Source organism: Hippopotamus amphibius, chromosome 4 (assembly GCF_030028045.1).
Source record: "Hippopotamus amphibius kiboko isolate mHipAmp2 chromosome 4, mHipAmp2.hap2, whole genome shotgun sequence".
NCBI classification, from domain to species: domain Eukaryota; kingdom Metazoa; phylum Chordata; class Mammalia; order Artiodactyla; family Hippopotamidae; genus Hippopotamus; species Hippopotamus amphibius.
Window position 1 is genome coordinate 152,158,402 of NC_080189.1, and position 25,823 is coordinate 152,184,224.

The following is a 25,823-nucleotide window of genomic DNA, read 5'->3' on the forward strand; positions in this document are numbered from 1 at the left end:
CACTGTTTACAATAGCCAGGACATGGAAGCAACCTAAATGCCCATCAACCAATGAATGGATACAGAAGGTGTGGCATATATACACAATGGAATATTACTCAGCTATCAAAAGGGATGAGATGGAGCTATATGTAATGAGGTGGATAGAACTACAATCTGTCATACAGAGTGAAGTAAGTCAGAAAGAGAAGGACAAATATTGTATGCTAACTCACATATACGGAATCTAAAAATGGTACTGATGAACTCAGTGACAAGAACAAGGATGCAGATACAGAGAATGGACTGGAGAACTCGAGGTATGGGAGGGGGCGGGGGGTGAAGGGGAAACTGAGACGAAGCGAGGGAGTAGCACAGACATATATATACTACCAACTGTAAAATAGTCAGTGGGAAGTTGTATAACAAAGGGAGTCCAACTCGAGGATGGAAGATGCCTTAGAGGACTGGGACGGGGAGGGTGGGGGGGACTCGAGGGAGGGGGGGAATTCAAGGAAGGGAGGGAATACGGGGATATGTGTATAAAAACAGATGATTGAACCTGGTGTACCCCCCCCAAAAAATAATAAATAATAAATAAATAAATAAATAAAAGTAGTCTTGAGACTTCAGTTATACATGAATCACTAAAAATATCATAGTGTTTCTGATTTGGAGTGTAATTCTGATTCTAAGCAATGAAGTATGGACTTTCTTTTAATTAAATGTGAATGATAAAAAATAATGTTTACCAAATATATCTAATCATTTGCATTTCAAGGACTTATGTGCTCAGTAGTTTTTTAAATGCATCTAAAACCTTGTTAAAATTGAGAAAAAAAACCAATTTTGCCTCATTATAAACTCATTAAGGTTGTTAGAGTCAGAGAACTGTTTTAGATTTTGTCTTATTCCATGGTGCTTCTCTTCCTTGAAAGGAGAGGAGAAAGAGTAAAATGAATATGGAATGTTATTTTCTTTTGATGACTGTGAGCTCTTGGAATCAATCTATTTGCTCTACAGACAAAACTGGAACTTCAGTTTAATATTGAAAAGGGGAAAAAAAAATGTATCCTTACTTGTTTTTATACATTTTTCATACTCAGCTTTTATTGCCTCTTAGACCTTATAGCTTAATGTGGTGAGTAAAATTGCACGTCTTTCATCTTAATTTTTCCAAAGGCAATACACCATACTGAAAGTGTATAAATCACAAATCCTTTTATATATGTTTATTAGTGTATATTAGATTTCTTTTTATTTATGTGAACAATATGAATGGTTTATTGCACTGTTATTATGGAAGGTATATTTTAACTAAGTTTTAAGAGCAGAAGTCCTTATTTTCTAAACAAATTTCCTAGAACTCTAATATTAAAAAACTAAATATTGAGTAAATCACAAATATTGCTAATGCCCTCAATTGTCATACTAAGTAGAAAAATTTAATTTCTAAACATTTTAACTCATAAAGTCATCATCTTAGATATTATGAAGATATTTTAAATTCAGTACTTATTGTCTGATAAATAGAGGCATATCTCACAACAGCCTCTTCTCAACACATAGGTAAGTTAGAAACTAGGGAAGCCAAAAGATGTTCCGTCCTAACTGTGAAGAATTGTTGTGTCGTTGTTACTGTAGTGGTTTTCACACTTCAGTGAGGCATCAAGAGTACCTGGAGAGCTTCTCGAAACATGGATTGCTAAATGCTGTCCTCAGAGTTCCTGATTTAGTAGGTATGGAGTGAGGCCCCAAAATTTGCATTTCTAACAAGTTCCTAAGTGAGGTTGAAGTTGCTGGTCTTTGAGAGCTAAGGCTCTAACGGAATACCAGGCTCTCTTTATGGGTTCACCACCGAGAGCAGTTATCTAGGTTTCTTGGGAAAAAATCACGTTTCTCTGTAGGTTAGTAGACCTTATCAGCAAATTATGAGGAAAGACTTTTCTTTTGGTCCCCACTTGATGCTGTACTTTTTAGTGAGGGGACCATTCTTCTTTTCTAGAATGTCATTCCCATTGTTCATGACTCAAAATACCTGTCATTAATGCAGCCTCAATGCCAAATATCATACTTGATATGGGATTCAGCTCACCTGAGATTTTTAGCAAATTGCTATTGATCTGATTAGCCTATCACTTGGGAGCTTGTAACTAGTTGAGCCTAATCCCTGCCTGCTGCTACAGCTAGGTGATCAACTGCTAGTTAATTAGTAATAGTCTTTGGCTTTTAGAAGGTTTTTTAAGAATTTAGAAGGGCTAATGGTATAATTAATAAATGCAGAATAGCATATTATTATTACCTGCTGTATTGATCTCAGACATTAGTATTACTTGATTTTTCAGTTGATGATTTCATCCTAATGATTGTATGTGACCATACTTCATAGTAATACAGTCACATTTACCTGATGCTTTTGATATCATTGATCATGAATTGACCCTGACCTGTCTCTTTTAATTAGCAAGAAGAAAATCAGCAGTTGAGAGTGATTATTTTTGTCATTATGGTTTTATTATTTATGTAGTAGTTGTAGGCCCAGTGTTGGATTTATGGCCTTATAGATTTGGCCCTCAACCTCTGAGGATATCGTGGAAAATTTTGTCTTATCACCCTTTTTGGTTGTCCAGAGATACATTTAACTTAATCATTGTTGCTTTGGCTCTTTTTGTCATCTTTATGGTGCCAGACACCAATTTATGAAATAGTTACTGGGATTGCTTCTTTTTTTTGTTTTCTGTTTGTTTTCTAAAAACTTATTGAGATATAATTGACACACAACAAACTGCATATATTTAAAGTGTACAATTTGATATTTTTTTGTTATTGCTTCTTTCTTATTTTAAATTATGTCAATTATTAAAGGACTGGAAGGCTCAGGGGACTGATTAGCTATTTCTCAATTAAGTTGACTGAAACTATTGAGAAACAATCTAGTAAAGTAGCAATCTCATCACTCCTGCCCGGTTTGCATCATCTCGTCATCAGTAATATGTAAAGCAGCTTTGCTAAGACTGAGATCAACTATGTTTCCCAAATAGTGAATGATACTTGTGGCTAATTAAGCTGATTGGCTTTTTGCTGCTGTGTGTAGGGGACTATGTAACAACAGTATAATACTTCAGATCAGATAAGGCATACAATATCTGGTTATAGGGGAAGATTGGTAGGTTAATAGCTTATGGATTTATTTGATCAGGATTGCTGGTCATAACCATTGTGGTCCAATAGTTTGTGTTTTCACTCTCTTTATAAGGTAGACTCTACTCAGCTTTCTTTGAAAGGTACAAGAATTGAAATTTTCACTCTTTAATAGTTTTGTGAACCTTTGAATCTATTATTCTTTTTTGTTTCATTACATACACACAATTTCTTTGATGTGTGATTTTATTGAGTCTAACATTAAGCTAACATGTAGATACTCTTTCTCCAATTTTTAATTCCTTTGGACAAAATGTTTTTGTATGATTGTTTTTCTTCTAAGGAATCCAGGCTTATTTTTAAGTGGTACTAAAACATTCCTCTTAATATCCTTGGACAAACGGAGACATTGTCATATGAAGTTCTTATTCTGCTTACCACTTAGTTTCTATCAGCCAGATTGTGATTCTCCATCTTCTGTAAAGGAACATTCTCCCCTAAAATAAAATTTGCATCGGAAGGAGAATCTGCAGGTGGAAAAATGTGGCTCATCTAGTGGCCCTAGTTCTGTTTTGCCTGCCCCCACCTTATCTCTCCTTGGGTGTGGTTTTCAAACTCAAGAATTATTTTGACATTAAAAATAGTTGCTAAGGATTTCCTACAGGCCAGTCACTGTGATAAAAGCCCTCCATTCATTATCTTATCGACATAGTAATACCATGCAACAAGCCTCCTCATTTTATAAAAAAGTTATACTCAGGCCTGGAGAATTTAGATAGCTTACACAAGTAAGTGGCAGAGCCGTTCTATTCTAAAATTCTTTCTCTTAATTGCTAAATACGTCTCTGAGCTTTATTTTTTTAATTAATTAGTTTATTTATTGGCTGTGTTGGGTCATTATTGCTGCACACAGGCTTTCTGTAGTTGCATAAAGCGGGTCTACTCTTCACTGCAGTGTGCAGGCTTCTCATTGCGTTGGTTTCTCTTGTTGTGGAGCACGGGCTTCTAGACACGCAGGCTTCAGTAGTTGTGGCACATGGGCTCAGTAGTTGTGGCTCGCGGGCTCTAGAGCACAGGCTCAGTAGTTGTGGCACACAGGCTTAGTTGCTCCGCAGCATGTGGGATCTTCCTGGCCCAGGGCTCAAACCCATGTACCCTGCATTGGCCGGGAGATTCCTAACCACTGCACCACCAGGGAAGTCCTTCTGAGCTTTATTTTTCTCTTCTACACGTGGAGATATAATTCCTGTATTACAGCATTGTGATGAATAAATGTGGGAAAATATATAAAACACTTTCCACGGTCACTGACACATTGTAGTTTCTGGTAGACTCTAGTCAGACCTGCACAAGGAAAGTCCCATAAGAGGATATAAATTGAAAATTCTTAGATCCTGCAAGGAAGACACAGGTAAGGGGAGATTGTCACAGTACTCATTAGGAAGAATTGCAAGGTCTGGAATCTAAACATAAGCCTAGTGGACATCACTCACCAAATAGCATAATTACTGCCCATGTGGTAGTATGAGCTGTTTTTGTTGTTGCCCTTCTGGGCTCCACTCCACCCATGTGGGCTGTCAGAATGGTGGTATTCTAAAATTCCTGCTGAGACCACATGGGAGGCAGTGGGAGCATTGTCTGCCTGTCTGTCTCCTGGTCACATTTTTATCTTTTGCACTGCTTACTTCTGCCCCAAGAGCAAACCAAAGTATTGTGCTTGATCCATATTTACCTATGGATTTGGCTCTGTGGTGTAGCCTCCCTTAGTCACATTTACTTTAATAAATGTCAGTTCCTTCATCTTGGGCTTTTCTTGCTTGAATTGCATCTGCTCTGTCCTGGCCTTCAGGGGGAATTGCCCTCTTCAACATTTTGAATCAGGTATAAACAAAATACTCTTCTTGTGATTCTTCATTGGCATAATTGAGACAGACTAGAACATTTAAAAAGAGTTTTGTGAGTATTAAAATATGTATGAAATAGGAAAATTAACAGAAAATACAAAGAGTGTAAATGTAACCCAGTTTTTGAAGAAGAGGTTTTGATACTTGTTATAGCTGGCTTGCTCTTAGAGTCACAGATATTGGTCTAGTCTATCACTTATCTTCAAGCGTGTGTATTCTACCCTCAAATGACCAGCACTATTCTGCTGGTACTTTGCCTGGGTTTGTATTTCCCAGGCTTTAATACCTCAGGCCTTTAGCTTCACCACCCACCTCCTAGATTTTTGGTATCTTCATAGTCAAAACCAAGACAGCCATACACCAGTTTTGGGGACACTTCTAGGAGATTTTATTTCAGAATGGAGTCTCTGAAAATAGAGAATGGAGTCCCAGAGTTTCTGTAGAATGGTTTTCAGGTACCATGTTTCCCAATAATAGGACACAACTGAAACTTTGATTATCCTCATGTCTTTGGCTAAAAGGTGACAAATTTTGCAGGATGGTAACTTTTAAACATTACTGGATTAGCAAAGAACTACAGTTGACCCTTGAAAAACGCGGGGCTTAGGGGCACCAATCCACTGCACAATCAAAAACCCACATATAACTTTTGACGTCCCCAAAACTTAACTACTAATAGACTACTGTTGACCAGAAGCCTTTCTGATAACATAAACAGTCGATTAACACAAATTTTGTATGTTGTATGTGTTACATACTGTAGTCTTACAATACAGTAAGCTAGAGAAAAGGCAATGTTAAGGAAATCATAAAGAAGAAAAAATACATTTACAGTGCGGTACTGTATTTATTGGTACTGGAAGTTTATGTCCTCTGTTTATAAGATGAATTGTCTATCAGTACCTACATCTGTATTGCTGTATATGATACAAAACTCTGTAGATATTATATGTGTTACTAACACTAGAGAGCAAAAATGAAAAGATACCCTGAAAAAAATTCATTAAGTTACACCTATAACAATACATGCATTATACCTGTAACAGCAGTGATTGCTTTAAAGGAGGTAGTGTAATCAATATGATTGCTTCATGGTAGCCTAGACTATACACTAATAAATGGCATGTAGTTTTACAATCATATTCAAAATACAGTATTGGAAACATTGTTCCATTAAAAAAAACCCACTTGCCTCTGATGATAGGCTGATTATGCAGTTTCTCCAATTATGAGAAAGGCGTGTGGTATGGTAATGTAATTCTCTGAAAGCAAAGTTATAAAACAGTAAGAAAACTAACACATTACTAATTTTATATTAAATATCACTCACTTTATGCCTATGTAAGGATAGAGTAGTATCTACATGTATTTTATACATTCATGATATATCTTACTATTTCTTAATTTTTTCGATATTTCTAGACTGTGTGGTTCATCTGTGAGTTTTTTCAGTTTGTCTCAAATCTCAAAAGAATTTTCCAATATTTATTTTAAAAAATCTGCATATAACTGGACTTGCACTGTTCAAACTGTGTTTTTCAAGGGTCAGCTGTAGGTTGAATTTAAAGTTATTTCCTGGCCTTGTCTTCCTTACATGGTCTCCAGTGGGGAGGCCAAGAAAAAAATTTTTACAAAGCAAGCTTGATTTTAGTAGATTATTGGAATAGAGTGACTTATACTGTGATTCTGACTGCATTATCATAAAAAATTAGTGTACTTTTTTTTGGTCTTTGGTCTTCTAGTTATAAGACTGGTTATTCTACTTTCTTGACAGAGATTGGAATGAATATGAATAATTGATTGCTGAGACTTAGTATTGATGTAATTTGGTAAAAACATTCACTTTTATGTTTTCTAATTTATTAAAAAACTCGGAGATTGGCTTTCATTCCCAGTGGTAAAGTAATGGCTTGATTACTATGACATGAAAGCATAAACCGTGCCAGTTTATATATTTCAAAGAATTTCCCCCTCTAAATTACACCTAATGTAGTTTTTTGCCCGCTTGAGGCTATTTAGTGATTGTCATGGAAGGTAGTGCTATTTGTTTGTATGTATGTGTATGTTTAATGTAACGCCATGCAGAGCATACTGAATTTCCTTTTTCCCTTCAACAGGCATTTGCTGATAGCCTGGTTATTTATTCCACTGTACTACATCTCCAGAAACAATACTGCTATTTAAAGTTGAGGCTTTCAACAAGTTTTGTGATCACTCCTATTTGATGGGTAGGAAAAAGCAAATGACCATGTTTGGATATGATGAAATCTATGAAATGTAAAAAATAATGCATGTGATGAGAGTAATGAGAAAGAGGCCTATAAAACTGAGAAAATAACTTAAGTAAACTGCAGCTAAGCCCTGTAACACCACTCTGGTTAAAGACATCCCCTGTGTTTCCATGATCAACTCACACAGTTTCCTATGGGTGGTAACTTTTTCCCCATCAAATAATAGCCTACCTAATAGTCCCTAGGGGCTTCAGTTTCATAATCTGAAAAACCCTGAACCTCTCTTCAGTGCGTAAGACTGTAAGTTAATTTCTTAAGGAGGCAGTAAGTTGTAGATCTGGTTTTTCCAAATAAAATTACTCTTTTTTCATGAAAAGAAATGTTTTGAATCTTAGGTGGGGATATTACATGTAAAAATAAAGCATCACATATTAGTCTCTTGCCCCGTTTTAAAAGGGTAAACATGGAAATAGTCAAGCTGTGAAGTGTCCTGTGCATGGATGATGTTGATGCAGTGAACAAATGCCTGAGATGCTTCATAGATGACCCTTTTATTCCAAAGCATTGCATAAAGCTGTTCCACTATTAGTTGGGTGAATATTTCAAGCTGTGGCTATGATTTTGAATTTTTATTTATATGTTTTTAATAGTTTTGCTTTATTCAAAGGGGCTGTTGTCAGGGATTCCCTGTTAATTATATGTAGTTCCGATGGTTTTCTGTGACAGTAAATAAGACTTTAATTTTTCCAGTGGGGTGCCATTGCTTTGCTCCTGAATGGTTTAGCATCCAGTTAAGAACCAAGAGCAAAAGCGCATGGAGACTGTGTCATGTACTCCTAGATAAATCACGGCTGCTGAGGGCTGGTTTCATCATCTGCTGAATGAGTCCTCACTGATGAGTCCCTTTCTTCAGGGTGCTATAAGGCACTGAGTATTGGGTCATTTTTCTGACTGGCTGTCAGTCCCACGTATTACTGTCACTCTCATACCCAGTGGCTCTTTCTTCTTAGTTGTGGAGTTATTAGCAGGTCCTCTTAAGACCCAAGGTAAAAGCTCTGAAGCAACTCTCTGAGGCATTCCAGCGTAAATAGCAATGTCTTAGTCTGTTCGGGGTACTATGACAAATTATCATAGGCGGCATGGCTTATAAACAACAGAAATTTTTCTCTCACAATTCTGGAGGCTGAGAAGTCCAAGATCAAGGTGCTGACAGTTTTGGTGTCTGATGAGTGCCCTCTTTCTGCTTCATAGGCCGTGTCTTCTCACTGTGCCCTCATATGCTAGAAGGGGCTAGAGTTCTGTGGGCTCTCTTTTATAAGAGCACTAATTGATCGCATTCATAAGGGCTCCACCCTCATGACCTAAGCACTTCCCGCAGGCCCCCCTTTTGAGTACCATCACATTGGGCATTAAGTGTCAATGTATGCATCTGGGGGGGAGACACAGAAGTTCAGTCTGTAAGAAACAGCCACCACATATATTACTACTTTGTTTTATCACTAATCCTTTTTTTAAAAACTATATCGAGGTTTTTATAATACTTATTTTAAAATGAAGAAACTACTCCTCAGAGATGTCAAAATAACTTTCCTAGGACACAAAGCTAGTTAAGAGGTAGATCTCAAACTGGGAGATAGAGCTGTCTGGCTCTCAAAGCTCTTTCTCCTCCAATTCAAAATCTTTCTGATTTTGCATATTTACAATAAACAGAGGCCACATTTTTGTACTACAGGCACCTTACTTTGATGTTTGTTAGTGCATAACATTTTGATATTTGTTTTTCGTGTAACAAACAAAATATATATTAATACTGTTTATGTTATCAGTAAGGCTTCTGGTCAACAGTACGCTATTAGTAGTTAAGTTTTGGGGGCTTCAAAAGTGATATGCAGATTTTTGACTGTGTGGGGGGTCAGCACCCCTAACCCCGGGTTGTTCAAGGGACAACTGTATACTTTTCTGATATATAGAAATAAATTTCTCACTCTATAATTATCACAAGCAAATAACACATACTTATAAGCATTCCTTGAACAGAAGAGTTAATATAAATTGCGGAGAAGGGGTAAAGCTGGAGTTATAACTAGTTAAGCATTATTCTCAGAAGTTCTCTAGCACAAAATTGGATTTGTGAGAGGTAAAAATTATCAATATTATCTCATCTAAAATTCTTGAAAAATTTTTGCTACTTTCTCATTCAGTTATCTATTCAAAGATATTTATTGAACGTTTTCTGTGTAATCAGCACTGTTCTAAATGCTGATGGGGGAAGAGGAGTTTAAAAAATACTCTGCTGCCATGGAGCTTAAATTCGACTAGGGGGAGCAAGATAATAGAATAAAAAAGTAAATGATATGTATTAGAAGATGATAATTGCTTGGAGAAATATAAAGCAGGGAAGGAGGAGAAGGGAAAGCAAGGGATGTGATGTGACTGGGTGTTGAATTTTTAAGTGAGATAGTCTGGAAAGCTTTTTGGGGAAGGTGACATATGAGCAGAAATTTGAAGGGCATTTGGGTGAGCCATGTGGATGGGTATCTGGGAGACCAGCACTCCAGGGGAAGGAAGAGCAAATGCAAAGGCCCAGAAGTGGGAACATGGCTGACAGGTTCCGGGGTTAGTAACGAGACTGTGTGACTGAAATAGAGGCAACAAGGAAGACAGTAGTAGGAGATGAGATCAAAGAGGTAAGGGAGGCTGCATTGTCTGGGGCCTTGTAGGTCAAATTAGTAACTTTGGGTTTGACTGATTGAGATGAAGAGCCACTGCAGTAAGAGCAAAGGAGTAACATAATTTGACTGACATTTTGACAGGATCTAGCTGCTACATTGTGAATAGACTGTAAAGGTTGGCAAGGGTGGAAGCAGGGAGACCTGTTCAGAGGCTACTGTAACAGTTCAGGTGAGAAAAGTGGTGGCTCAGTTGGTAGCAATGCCAGTGGTGATACTTGATCAGAACTTGGCCAAAAGTTTGCTGATAGGTTGGTAGGGAGTGTTAGAGAAAGAGAGGAGTCTTGCTTTTTACTTTTCTTTTTGGTAAATGCACGTCACAGCTTTGTTTAAAGTAATATAAATAAAACTGTCTGCACCAGCCATTAAATTTCTTTTCCCTAGTATACTGGGTATTTTAGTTTACTTTGCAGGAAATTCAGCATGTTGTAATTGAAATTACAGATGCCATGCAGAGTGGGGAAGTATCTTAACAATCACTTTAGACCGAGAATTGTCAAATTATAGCCCAAGGGCCAAATCTGGCTCATAGCCTGTTTTTGTGAATAAAGTTTTATTGGAACACACACAGTTTTTCTTTTTTTTAACATGTTTTTTATGACAGCTTTCCTGCTACAAAAGCAAGAGTCCCACAAAGCCTAAAATATTTACTGTCTGGCCCTTTTTAGAAAAAAGTTTGCTGATCCTTGGTTTCGACCATTATTTAAGAGTTGTGCCAAAATTTTCCTCTCATCTTTTTCCAAGTATGAAGAGGAAATTTAAGAGGGGACAGGAAGTGACAGTAGAGAGAACAAAAAGATAATATTAAAATACTGTGACCAATGTATTTCTCTCCCTTATGTTAATCTACCTGTTTTTTTGCTATGGGTATCCACTTCCCCCTGATCACTGAAGTGCTTTGTGTTGGGAATAAAGTGCATATAACTGGCCGAGCGGGGGGGGGGGGGGGGGGGGGGGGCGGGCGGGGCGAGGGGGGAGTATGTTTTTCTCAACAGTAAAGATTTACTATAGGAATGAATCTTGGAGGCTAGAGACTAAATTGTTGAATTTCAGTCGATAAAAAATGAGTACCAGCTTCAGTGTGAGCATCAGTCTTCATGAAGAATATGACTCTCTTCTTATGACTCTGTGTAATCCTGTGATGAAGTACAAATAAGTTAGACCCCCCCCCAATATTGTTTGCTTTTTATAGGTCTATAATGACGGATTTATACTACCTCAGTCAAACAGATGGAGCAGGTGATTGGCGGGAAAAAGAGGCCAAAGATCTGACAGAGCTGGTCCAGCGGAGAATAACATATCTTCAGGTAAGATTAAGTTAAGAAATAAACTTGAGTGAAAAAAAGAAGGAGAATTGTAACAAAACTAAAAGTAAGAGTTGCTATTGGTTTACCCCTAGCTTATTTTTTTTATAAGCAGTAACTTTTTAAAAAATTTATTTATTTATTTTTAATTTTATTGGCTGTGTTGGGTCTTCATTGCTGCATATGGGCTTTCTTTAGTTGTGGTGAGTGGGGGCTACTCTTCATTGTGGTGTGCAGGCTTCTCATTGCGGTGGCCTCTTGTTGCAGAGCACAGGCTCTAGGTGCGTGGGCTTCAGTAGTTGCGGCACATGGGCTCAATAGTTGTGGCTCACGAGCTCTAGAGCGCAGGCTCAGTAGTTGTGGCTCATGGGCTTAGTTGCTCTGCGGCATGTGGTATCTTCCTGGGGCAGCGATCGAACCCATGTCCCCTGCATTGGCAGGCAGATTCTTACCCACTGCGCCACCTAGGAAGTCTTACCCCTAGCTTTTTGAAAGTATTTGTTCACTCATTTTACCTATTTATTAAAAAAGACTCTGTGTTATGCCTTGAGTGGAATACAAAGATAGCTAAAACAGTAGAATAGCCCCTAAAGGGGGCTACTTCTGATACATGCACACACAAAAACTACAGTGCAAAATAGGAAGTGTTGCATTTATATGAGCGATTAGATGAAACACTCATTGGAGGAAGATGTTGGGGATAGCTCTGTGGAAAAGGTATTATGTGAACTGAGCTGTAAATGATAATTCGGTAGGATTTAGACACCCAGAAATGGAGAAGAGCATACTAGCTGGAGCCTATGATGTAAGTAATGGTCCATACCTGGGAAAGAACAGTACAGGAACCCAGTGAGAAATAGGACACTTTAGTTTGTCTGGAGTTTTGGTTGTGTGAAAAGGAGGGCTGGGAAAGGTAGCTTTGGGAGCCAGATTGCAGAGGTCCTTGGGTGCAGGTTAAGCTTTATGGTGCATAAGCAGTAAGTGGTTGCTGAACGATTTTATTTATTGCATAAACATCATTATAACAACAAATGGGAAATATAATCAAGGGTCAGCTCCAAATCCCAGGCCCTTTTAAATGTATTCTCTTCATTTTTGTGTGTGTTCTCTTCTAGTTCTTTTTAGTATGCTTACACAGTCTTACATATTTGTAAGGATAGAATTGATTTACTTTTGAATTTTGGTTTTTGCTTAATATGCAATAAGCTTTTTTCTGTTTTGGAGTCACAATCTGCTTTTGAAAGATTTTTATACATAAGAATGGCACGATGAGAATGCTGCCTTAGTGATATTAATCTGAAAAAGTTGTATTTTGCTTGAACTGGATTCATTAGCAGGGACTAGAAGCAAGGAGATCGCTTAGGATATGAAGACCATACTGCAGGTGAGGAATACTGAGGTGTGTGGCAGTTTGCATTGGAAGTGAAAAGACAAATTTGGGAGAGTTTGGGAAGATAGAATTGATAGGCCTTTCCAAGTAGCCAAAGGAGCTGGAATGAGTGGGGTAGTAAGGGGTATCATTAACTGAAAAGAAACTTAAAGTTAGAATGCAGTCATCGGGGGAAAACAATGTATTAGTAAATAGAAATTAACACTCCAGATGCTTGAAGTTGAAATGATCATGCTCACCCTTTTCTAGCACTATTGATGGTATACTTTGTGTACAATCACTCCTTTCCTTTTAAGATTAAGCTGTCTTATAAAAGCAAAATAATAGCCAGTGACTTTATTCTGTATATTTTGAGATGCACATTTTCCTACATTTAAATAGGAAAGAGTAGAAAATCAAGTGTTTCAAGAGATCATTAAAAATGAAACTGATCTTGGCATGCTCCCTTGGTCTCATACTCCCATGGCCATTCATCAGAGGTGTCTGTAGAATGAGAAATACTTGCCTCCTGTAGGGAAGAGGTAATTATCTCCAGCAACTAGAACCTCATTCAGTGAACTATAAACAGCTGGTGGTGCAGAGCTGTCATCCTCATTTAAAATGGAAATAACTGTGGTTTCTGAGTTTCTTCCATTTCCACATATTCATTAAATTTTTACCCCACAGAAGTTATACTTACACTATGATTTGGTCATAGTTTAGCTCCCCCCGCCCCCATAACAAGTACTTGCCACTTGCTTTAGTTTCTTTCTCCCTCTCCGTTTTTGAGTGGCCAAGTGCTTTCACCAGTAGTGTGAATTTCATTTTCTATGTGCTAATTTCTGTGGTTCTGTTTTTAGAGAGTTTCACTTGTAAATCATGCTAATGATTTAAAACTATATTGGCTTTTTAAATCTTTCAGACTTATATAGCAGAACATCATTTCACATAGACTTTAACTTCAGTTTCAAATATTATTTAACAAATTCTTGCTTTTATGTTTTTTTTTTCTATTGGAAAAGAAAATGCAATTTTTAGTGTTAAGGGAGATGGGGAAAATTGCAATAGGAAAGGCCATGTTTTAGAAAAATAGTTTCCTGTAATTACTTAATGAATTTATGATTTTTTCCATTTTTGAAGTCAAGAACTGTATTTTTAATGTATTTTTTTTAGAGGCTAAAGATGCCAGTCACTCACTGTTCAGCTTCTCCAGGTAGAGGTGAATGAGAGTCCTTTCTCCCATTCGAACAAAATTAAAAATATTTACTTGTAAGGAATACTTTCTCTGACTTGTGTTTTTATTCCTTTAAAAAGAATGATTTGTCACTGGTTTAACTAAATGGATTAGAGGGTTTAATCAGAAAAGTTGAACTACTTATACAGATTTTTTTAGAGTGATTACATTTTTCCTGTTACATGTTTTCTTGGTATTCAAATCTATTGGTGTTTCCATACCATTACTTTAAGTGAAATATTATTGTAAAAAGGCTATTTAAGCAACTTAGATTCTGAAAGACTTCAACAGGGCTTAGAAGGTGAGTAGTATACTAGGAAATAAAGCTACAAAGGAGGATAAAGGAAAAAATCTTTGACTTTTGGTACCTATATTCAAAACAAAAATAAGCAGTTCATATAACTTATTGATGGAGATTTTAGAAGGCTCTCCTTATTTAGCCCATCAGCCAGCTGTTTATATAAAGATGATAATTTGTATCTAAGTAGGTATAATAAAAGCAAATATTTTTAACATTTTAAATCTCTTTGGGAGATTTTAGTCATTTAAATACCTTATTTTATTCATGATAAATAATTCAGGTCATTTTATAATTTACTTTCAGTGATTGCTTTGGATAGTTGAAAGCATTTTCAGTTTTACTGGATTTTTATTTATACTCATGAAACTTATTGTCAGCTCTCATTATCACCAACAAGCATTTTTTAAAAAATCCCGATTTGTTCAAGGTATAATGTGAGACCTAGTACAAAGAAAAAACTCAGATTAAACCCTTGTCTTAATCCATAATAGGTTTCATTTTAAATCTAAGCCTTTCTTCCTGCAGTTCTCCAGTACTTTGAATTGAGCAAATATCATTATGTCTCATGAAACTCCTGCTTGACTTACAATTATATAGTACAGTTAAGTTTGGTTTCAATTTTAGATTTCCATTCATTTATTATCATACATCTTGGTTTTACTCAGGAGAAGCAATTTCAAAAGATACTGGAAAATAAAAAGGTACTAGGGCAACTGGACTTCAGTGGGACAAAGTTCTGTGGTTGTCTTAATTAAAATTATTTTCTCTTTAGAGTTGAAGGCCCTATGGCATAGCATAAAAAGACTGAACTGACTAAAAGATTATAATGATCTTTTTGAAGACAACCCCAGTTACGCCATTAGGCCCAAGTAGAATGGACCAAGTAATTCTCTTAAGGTCTTAATCTTTTATATGTTTACCTAAAAAGTTCTTCAACCATAAAATGAACATGTAATACTGTAAGTCCCCTACATACGAACGAGTTCTTTTTCGAGAGCACATTCATAAGTCCAATTTGTTTGTAAGTCCAACAAAGTTAGCCTAGGTACCCAACTAACACAATAGGCTATATAGTACTGTACTGTAATAGGTTTATAATACTTTTCACACAAATAATACATAAAAACATAAAAAAAGAAAACATATTTAATCTTACAGTATAGTACCTTGACAAGTACAGTAGTACAGTACAACAGCTGGCACACAGGGCTGGCATCAAGTGAACAGGCAAGAAGAGGGAGGTGGGAGATGGTAGAGCTGAAGGATTGTCAGCAATAAGAGACAGAGGGCAAGCTGAAATTTCACTCACACCTGACGTTGATGGAACACACATTCTCATCTTTGAAATTTCAGCACTTGAAGGTTCGTTTGTAGGGTACTTACTGTATTGGGTTGTTTTAAATACTGTTTTGTGCTGGTCTTTAGTCTTGTGCTATATGAATCATAACAAACTGAGAAGTGTTGTTTATTATTTCTCTAGTTTCTGATATTGACTTCAGGCTGACTTTAAAAACTGCACGTTGCTAATATTTTCATTTTGAGTCCACATTTTACTATAAGTCATTTTTCTAAAATTTTGAATGACATGGAGGAGATTTTCCTTTTATTGTGGTTATTAGAGATTACTTTGTAGTTTCTTACTGGCTCATATTAAATTCTAATTAGCTCATATTAAACACATTGAAAGAGATCACAATACCTTAGTTTCTTAAATTGTTTGAAACAAGTTGGAAGTTGTGTTGGAGAGAGCAGCTAGTTAGGGCACATAGGTTATGGCAAAAGGCATTTCCCAGTTTAACTTGAAATTATCTGTGTTCTGGTACAGGAAGGTTTTGTTTTGTTTTTGGTTTTTTTGCCTAGCTCTAGAGTTGACATTTTAAACAGAATTGTGCCCATTTCAGGTAGAATCTAAATAAAGTATACAGAATCTAAATAAAGTATATAGAAAGTAGCAATAGTCAAAGTTTTGTTTTGTTTGCTTGCTTTGGGGGCTTTGTTTTGTTTATTTGTATTTTGAATAGGACTTTTCTTGGAAATCGGTAGGTTAATAATTTCCCCATTTTTTTTAAGAGAAAGAAAACTGAAAGATGTGAAAATAGAGAATATTTTACTTCTTAAATGAGAATAGAGGTTTTTTTCTCATTCAAAAATAGACTGATTGGGAAAATAGCAAATTTATCACTTCCTATATGGATTCCAGTGACTGTGGATGGTCTTTGGAATGGAAAGTGACCAAGTCACATTAGGAATGAATTATTGAGGTTATTTAACATATATTTCAGATTGTGGAGAAACCCTCTACTCTAACACAGGATATGTCTGACCCCATTTCTTTTCAACAGGACAAAGTCTTTAAAATAGATTTAAGGCCAGACTATCACTGTAAACTTCATTTGTCTACTGGTGTTCTCACCATGAGATCAAACCAATCATCAGGTGTCCCTAGAGTTGTGTGTCCTACTGAATAATTCAGTGTATTTCTGTCCAAATGAGAACCAGAATAAAGCCAGAGGTGGTAATAACTGTAACTGATTAGGAAAAGTCATTAGCTTAGCTTTATTAAGATACTTATTAAACACTTAAAACAACTGGAGTAGAGAGAAACTTTCAGGACCTTTCCCTGTTTAAAAGAAATTATTAGTTGGAGATGAGATTAAAAATAGGGAAAAGGGGACAATTTTTCATAATTAAGACCTAAGAATATAATGATTGAGTATCTTTCCCAAGAGAAAAAAATATAAACAGGTTCTATAAGGAAAGAAAAAGAAGTGGTAAGTGGATATCATGGCAAGGGTAGCTTTCATGAAATGAAAGAGAGGATTGCTCTATTAGAAGTCAGCTGAGGACAGTGGTAGGAAGTAAAAAAAGAAAATTTATTAAAGGAAGTTTTCTAAGCATTATTAAAAACTACAGAGTTTACAGAGTCCTTGTGTATGGATACGTAGGTCTCATAGAATTGTTTGTTTATTCCATTTATTCAACAAGTATTTGGATGTACTGGATATACTAGGCATTAGGTACATCACTAGGGATATAGTGGTGAACCAAACATACATGGTATGGTGTGTGCCCTTGGGAAGCTTAAAGTCTAGTAACATTCTCAGAGTATCCCTGAATTAATTATTCTCAAACACACACACACATTTTTTTTTTATCCCTACAATTCTTTGTTTTGATGTTTACATTTCTGACTCATTATTTGGATCTTTTCATTACCTCACCTGTTGCTATTATAAGAATTTTTCCTATAGGATCTTTTATCACTCCTTTTAAAAAAAAGCTTTGTTGTGGGAAACTTCAGCTTATATAAAAGTGAGAGACCAGTGAACCCCTATGTACCCATTACCCAGCTTTAAGAATTATCAATTTATGCTCAACTTTGTTTCAGCTATACTGCCAGCACTCCTTACCATATCCAGGATCATTCTGAAGCAAATCCCAGACATTTAATCATTTTATTTGTAAATATTTCTTGCTAATCATATCTAAGCATACTAATAATAGTTCTTCAATATCATCAAATAGTCACATATCGATCAAACATCCCTGACTGCCAAACACATTTTCATGTACTATTTAGAAACTGATTATCTGCAGAGGAATTCTGAAGAGATGGCGGAGTAGGAAGCACCAGGAATCTGTCTTCCCACCTAGACAACAATTGCACCAGCAGAAACTGTCTGTTTTGGAACTATTTTGGAACTTTGGCCTCTGTTGAAAGCTTACAACTTAACAGGGGAAAGCTTGGACTGTAAATTGCAGTTGATTTTGGTCAGTTTCAGCTCTTAGCACAATAGGAGCTACCCCTTCCCACCCGCAGTCTGTGGCAGGCAGCAGTGCCCTGTTCGTGGAATGCAAGCATCATTCAACATATGAACATTGATCAATGTAATATGCCATGTCAACAAATAGATTAAAAAAAGAACATGATCATCTCAATTGATGCAGAAAAAGCATTTGACAAAATTCAACACCCTTTCATGATAAAAACGCTCAACAAAGTAGGAATAGAAGAAAACTACCTCAGCATAATAAAAGCCTGATTTTTTAATGTTGATTTTGTGTCCTGCAACTTTACTAAACTCACATATTAGTTCTAATAGCTTTTTTGTAGCTCCCATCAGATGTTTTATGTAGATTATCAGGTCATATGCAAATTAACACCTTTACCTCTTCATTTCCAATCTGGATGCCATTTTGCAGTAGTCTCTTAACAGTCATTCACCTTAATTAAATAGTATAATTGATTATTGGCAAACCATTTAGTATTAGTAAACTGCAAATTTAGTTCTTCTTTTAAAATCCTTACCAAAGTCTGATTTGGGATTTTAGGTTTTCTTCACAAGAGTTTAAAATCATTTTGAGATGCCTAATGGCTGTGGAGGAACTTATTAAACTCCTAGCAGTGTACTGAGCACAACTCTTATCAGCATTTTGTCATTTTGAAGTTTACATATTTCTTATATATGTATATCCTCTTGATTATCAGTTATAAAGGTTTTTAAAGCAACATTTCTTATTAAAGATAAATGAGAATGCATGTGAAGTCAATAAAATGAGCAGCTGATGGAATTCTAGATGCTATTCCCTAAAACCATTTATCTTTGAGAGTAGCAACACCTAATAAAGGTTTTATCCTTTTTACTTTCTTGAATATAAGTTGAACTTAAATTTGACTCTATTTAATTTGGGTATATCAACCCAAAAGTTATTCCATTTCCTCAGTAGTTTTCTATTTCTAGAAATATGCCTCTTTTTTCCTAAGAAATGGCAGATTTCACTATAGTTTGACTCTGCTCTAGGTCACAATATATATAACAGAGTTATAGAAACAATTTTCCAAATCTTAAAGCAGGCCTGGTTTTCATATAGGAATAGTGTGATAACTGGGGTTTCGATCCTGACTGTGAAGTCCCAGGCTGGAGATTCATCTTCCAGAATCCTGGTCTCAATTCCAGTGAGGCCAGAACTGGGGAGTAGCAACATTACCATGAAGGGAAAACGAAGACTCCTGACCAGACATGGATTCAGATTTAAGGGATTGACTTGAAGCCTTGAGTTCTCAGTATTCTTTTTTATATAAAGGAATACAAGTACAAAATTAAATACTAGAGTAAATATTTACAGTTGATTCTCATTATTTGTATCAGTTGTGTTCTCTAAAGTCACCACAAACACTGAATTAGTGAATACTGAACCATTCCTCCTAGGTGCCTTTAAGTCTGTGGTCAATCAATCAATATATAACCTTGTTTTACATGTGTTTCTGTTTGAAAACACTGTATATAATATATTCTGTTGATTCATTAACACTGAACTCATAGCTTATAGTACAATAACTTATATGTGAATAGAGCTTATCTAACACATATTTTCTCAGTGAGGCATCTCATAGCTTTCTTGTGCTTAGGAACTCTGGACAGCACTTCAGCACCACACTCATGGGCCATTTTAAATGGTGAAATTGCAACGAAAAGCACAAAAATGCAAAAAACATGTCACTAAATGGACCACAAAAAGGTGTTTGTTTGTAGTCTGAGAAATGAAACGAGGGTAAAGTGGCACCTTATTTGACCTTAGCTGAGAACTTGTGCTTCAGGAGGCTTCCATTTTTCACTGAATCACATGTGTCCACAAGTGACCTGAAAGCACCCCAAGTATTGATTTTTGAGGTTACAAATAAATTTTGGCTAGTAGGCAATTTTAGAATCCATGAATAGTGAGGGTCAATTATTTATAATGAAAAAAGTCCCAACAAATTACAGATTTTATGAAGTTGACAAATACCACAAACATGAAACTCCAGAAGAATAAAAATGTTTATCAACTGCCTGGCACTCTTTATAATACTGTTTCCCCACTTTCTTAGCTGCGTACTCTTTGATTACAATTTGTAATATTTTCTATAAGGTGAATTGACAGTGATTTTGTAATAGTTTTTATAAAGAAGATGGAAAGATGTAATCAGATTTTTCTGTAGCATGGTTGATCAAAAACATTTTTTTAATTGTTAATATTTGTGATACATAACATTTGCATACAGACATACATTGTGTTTATAGTACTGCTATAAGCTTGTGCCCTACATACAAAGGAATCCATATAAATTCTATTTCATGTGATTCTCATTAAAAAAAAAAGGACATAAAGTTGTTTTATGCTACATTTTTAATTGTATACACTACATTTTTGAGGTTATTAATGATAGAAGAGAACTTTTGTGTTGACTAGGCATCACTGAGAACTGACTCCACTTCTCTTATTACCTGATATTCTCATGCTGGACACCATGGGGCACATTCACATCACAATGCAAAACCTCTTGCCCTGTACCTATATTTAGGTCACAAAAATAACTATGCACAAAAGCAACCATGAACTACATACATATATCCCTCTAAATCTAAGCTAAGTGAATCCCCAGCTTAATTTTCCGATAATAGAACCCCAGAAATGTTGAAGGCCACTTCATTTCCAGCCAACACTGACATCAACACTGGGGAAGTGAGGTGGATGGGAGGGAGTTTCAACTGTCTTAACTCATTGTGGACAAATTTTGCACATTTTGAGCAGGTGGACACAGTACACAAGTCCCCCTCCTCCCGGGGCCTTTGAGGGAACCTGTGTAAATGAGGGTCGCTGAAGCATACATTTCAGTAAATCCACTCTGCCCACAAGGAAGCCCTTCTTTTTGAACTAGGAGGAAACCTGAAGTCCCTTAGGGGTTCTCAGTCCTGCTCCAAAGACATGAGGTTACTCAAGAACACTAATGGTAAGAAGCCTGAAATAGAGAAAGCCATTGCAAAATTAGGTGAAAAGTGATAGATGCTGACTGTTAAGATTGGGTGGGTTCTATCTCAAGTATATAGATAAAACAAAGACTATGTTGCTTCCAATTAAATTTTTGCTTTAATTTAATATTGGAACAGCAGCTTTCCAGTGAAGAGTGCTAACCTCTGACTCGGACTTTCACTTTCACTCTCCAGCACTCCCTGGATTATGCAGCACTTTCTCAAATTGACCAGCCTATAATTATCAGCCTCTGTTCACTGACTACTTTTGTGAAGGACAGCTATGCTCTAGGTGTGCGTCTTGCTGACTGTAGACCCAAACTGAGTGGCCTGTCCACTGACTTTTTGTTTCTGTTCAATAAGCCTCACTTCGCCTTCTTCTCCTGCTCCCTCCCAATAATTCCTTAGCTCAGGATAGAGTATTGACTAAGAATCTAAGATGAAAGAAGTCATAACTATGGCTCAGTGTTGTTGTAAAAGCATACAACTACATGTCTGTGCAATCAATTAAAATATATATAGATATGATCTAACCCTAGAAAATGGGCATGATAGTTCTCACACATCCATTATGGTACTGTGGTAGCCTTTCTGAAACGTGCTTGGATGTTTTATGTGGAATGCGATCATAAATTTAACCTACATAAACCAAAAATGCCAATTGTGATATTTATCGGGGGTGGGGAGGCTATGTGACTTGCGTAGCTCACATCACTTCAAAAATCCACCTGAGAAAGGTTACCACTGATTCTTCTTTCTCTATGGGAAAGTGAGGCATTCAGGTCATTACATTTGGTGTTATACTGGGCTCAAGGTTTGGGTCAGCCATTCTGAAAATAGGTGGTAAAACATCCAGATATCTCAAGGTCTCATTAAAGACCTTAAATTGGGAACGTGAAAAGAGCAGATGTTTCTTCTTGTTCTTCTGGTACATGGAAGGAAGTTACAAGAATGAAGAATGTTTGTAAGCTGCCATTTCTAAGCATCTTCTGTATTGCTAGGTATTATGCAGAGTAACTGTCATGAGGCGGGTGTTGTTATATTCAGTAAGCAGCAGAATAAATTGAGGATTAGAGAGGTTTGTAAAACTTGCCTAATAAATGGCAGAGCGAAAAGGAAGAGTCTTAACTCCTAGTCTTTATTGTCACCATTTAACAAGTAGCATGAAGAGCCAGTGTTTGTTTTTCCTGGTGGTTTGTTGAAGGTGACTGACTGGGTATAAGCTCAGGGCTGCTTTCAATATTGACTGGTGAAGCCACATCTTCTTTTGCATGTACCCACTGCTAACAACATAGGACCTTGCTACAGAAACCTTAAACAATTAGATTTCTCATGTACTTAGTTAATAAATGTTTTGTGCTGGTCTCAGTCTATTAGTAAGCAGTATTGTGGTTGGACTGGCCCTTGTGGTTCTTATTATGATTACAAGATGCCCTTTAGCAATAATCATAAAGAAACTGAAAAAAAATAAAGGCTTATTACTTACAGGACTTGGAGATTACATAGCACACCTGGGGCCACAAGCCAGGTTGTGTGTGGGGAGTGAGAGAGAGAGAAAACATGTGTGCTTGGGGTTCAGCTTTTTAGGGGTTGAGGGTAGGGGCCTGGGGTTTCAAGGGCTCACTCTTTATTGGCGAATTTAAAACAAAAGAGCAGGAATTTAAAGCAAGGGAAGCAGGGAAACAAAAACAAGTGGCCCAAATGATCAGTTACTGAAATCAACCAAGATCTCTAAAACAAAGGAGCCTCAGTGAGGGGAGGCAATGTGGGTCTGTATCTAGTCCTGAGGCTGCATTGTGTTTATTGGAAATGGCCCTCTCTGAATTGCATGCTTTGGCAGTCAGAGCTTGAGACAGGTACTTGCCTTTCACAAAAAGAAAAGCCAGCTGTCAGGGGAAAGTTGGGTATAATTTTTAAAGAGCTAAATGAGTAGGACCATTAAATGTGATGTTTCCAGATGTGGATTCTGCCTCTGTGTGTGTGTGTGTGTGTGTGTGTGTGTGTGTTTCCAGTTCCTAAGATGCTTTTCTTCACCATTATCATTATAGGAAATTACCAGTTGTGCAAATGCACAAAAATTTGCAAAAGTCAATAGAGAATGTAAATTTCTTTTTTCAGGAATGAACAAATCTGAACGTAAATTTCTTTTTTTCAGGCATGAACGAATCTGAGGTTGGTAATATGGAAATCCTATGGAAAGTGTGTTCAAAAACTCATTATCATCTTTTTTTTTTAATTTTATTTATTTATTTATTATTTTTTGGGAGTACACCAAGTTCAATCATCTGTTTTTATACACATATCCCCATATTCCCTCCCTCCCTTGACTCCCCCCCCCACCCTCCCTCCAGTCCCCCCCACCCTCCCCATCCCAGTCCTCTAAGGCATCTTCCATCCTCGAGTTGGACTCCCTTTGTTATACAGCAACTTCCCACTGGCTATCTATTTTACAGTTGGTAGTATATATATGTCTGTGCTACTCTCTCGCTTCGTCTCAGCTTCCCCTTCACCCCCCGCCCCCTCCCAAACCTCGAGTTCACCAGTCCATTCTCTGCATCTGCGTCCTTGTTCTTGTCACTGAGATCATCAGTACCATTTTTAGATTCCGTATATGTGAGTTAGCATACAATATTTGTCTTTCTCTTTCTGACTTACTTCACTCTGTATGACAGACTGTAGTTCTCTCCACCTCATGACATATAGCTCTGTCTCATCCCTTATCATCTTTAATCATAGCAGTTGTCATGAGAGGTGATTTTCTTCCTCTGGATTATAAAGAAGTTTAACTCAGTGATGGTAGAATATAGAATTATATGCTAAGTAAATTAAAACTCAGAGGTGTGAGTAGAAAGCCTGATTTTTTTCACAGAAGAAATGTTAAACATGTCCTGACCTGACCATTATATGATGCATCCTTCTTTCCTGCTGGTAAAAAATGAATATCAGTCGTTCCTATCCAGTTTTCAGTTTTGTTCTATAGGTAGTAGAACAAATCCTTCAATATTCCAAGTATATTTATGGACTCGTATTACCGAACCTAACTTGGGTCTGCTCACCTGACACGCAGCAAAGCCAATGTAGTGACAGTGGGTTGTGGTGAGAGTGCAGCATTTATTGCAGGGTGCCAAGCAAGGAGAATGGGCAGCTCATGCTCAAAAGATCCGAACCCTCCTATGGCTTTCTGGGGAGGATTTTTAAAGGCAACGTTTGGGGTGATGGTTGCAGCTTGGGGACTTTCTTCTGATTGGTTGGTGGTGACGTGACAGGTTGATGTTTCAGGAATCTTAGTCCTCAGTCTTCTGTGTGCTCGTGGTCACCATCCTCCACCTGGGTGAGGGTCTTAGTTTTTGCAAAACACCTCAGATATGCATCAGGTTGTTCTGTATATCCCTTGAGGAGGAACTAGGGCTCTGTTTTACAGTCATTGCTTTTCTTGCTTAACTGCTTTTGCTTTGTTTCTGTACTCCCTCACTTCCCTAATTGGTAACTGTTTTGAGTCTGCTCTTTGGAATTCAGAAGGCCTAGAAGACTAAAATCTTTTTCTATAAACAAGAAATGGGGGACAAAGAGGGGCTTTTGTACCCGGGAGGGCCCCACAAGGTTCTGCTCAGTATCAGCCCCCCTTTTCTTTGGTACTCCTCAGTCCTGAAGGGAACAGGGGCAGGACAAAAGAGGAATACAGTTTTGGGTAGAGAAATTAATCATACTTGGCAGGGAAACTTGGTTTTAGGGAGACTCAGTTTCACTAGGTAAAACTAGTCGTCAGAAAGATGAGTCTAGATTTTAGCAGCTCACACATTAGGAAAATAATGCTGCTCGTTTAAATAAGAATACCCTTAGGTTTATTGAAGGGCTAAATCTATGTGACTCACAAATGGTAAAAGGTCTCAGAAGTTTTATCAAAGTAGAATACAAAATAGAGCAAGATATAACTTCCTATATCCTTAGGGAGAATGTATTCCTACCCATCTTGTCTGGTGTTGCTTTTCCTTTTGCCACACTATTTTTATAGATTTTACTGGCTTAAACCAGAAGTCAGCAAATTACTGCACCCCAGCCAAATCCAGCTCAACTGTTTTTATAAATAAAGTTTTATTGGAACATAGCCATGCATATTTTATATATCATCTATGACTGCTTTCAGGCTACAATGGCAAGTTAAATAATTGTGCCAGAGAATATGTGACCTGCAAAGCCAAATATATTTACTGTGTGGTTCTTTACAGGAAAAGCTTGCCAACTCTGGCCTAGACAGTGATGGAAGTAATTCTTAAATATTTTTGCCTTCTGTTTCCTTTGTTTCTTACTCTGATTCCTTCAGTTATATGTGAGCTTTTGTCTCTGTTTGAGATGTCAGCTCTGTGGGCATATCCCATTGTCAGCCACCTTCTGAAGCTCCCGTCCAAAACAATTAGTTATTTTTCCCATTCACTAGATCAAGGGACTAGATATGAACCGTATGTAGGGACGCAGGAGTATAAACTGTCTGCTCTGTCACAAACTTTGGGTTCTATTTGTTCACTTTAGATCATTATTGAGAGGACAGTGATCCTCCTAAGACATAGTAAAGGATAATGTTAATGATGGCAATGGTTTCAAATGCAAAATGATGCCTGCTTGAATATTGGAACTGATCTCGGGTGGCCTCGGCCTGCAGCTGCTTGAAGCAGGTTTTCAGTTCCCGGCCAGAAGTGGAGGTGGGGCAGCGGCACTGGGAGCATTGAATCCTAGCCACCAGACCACCAGGGACCGGTGGCCAGTGACAAGGCCCTGCCCCATCAGCTGTGTAGAAGTGAATTTCCACATGCAGACGGAAAGTAGTGAAGCAAGTAAAGTGTTT

At 37.1% G+C, this 25,823-nt stretch overlaps 1 protein-coding gene across 4 annotated transcripts in view; it reads left to right on the forward strand.

Annotated features, from left to right (window-relative positions):
- FUT8 (fucosyltransferase 8) overlaps positions 1-25,823 on the forward strand; it is a 315,036-nt gene that overhangs the window by 217,145 nt on the left and 72,068 nt on the right. For 3 of the 4 annotated variants that reach the window (XM_057731047.1, XM_057731048.1, XM_057731049.1), the window contains one exon: positions 11,177-11,291. In XM_057731047.1, coding sequence (XP_057587030.1) covers positions 11,177-11,291 — 115 coding nt within the window. The remainder of the gene's footprint in view (positions 1-11,176; positions 11,292-25,823) is intronic. The other variant, XM_057731050.1, reaches the window with a different exon arrangement.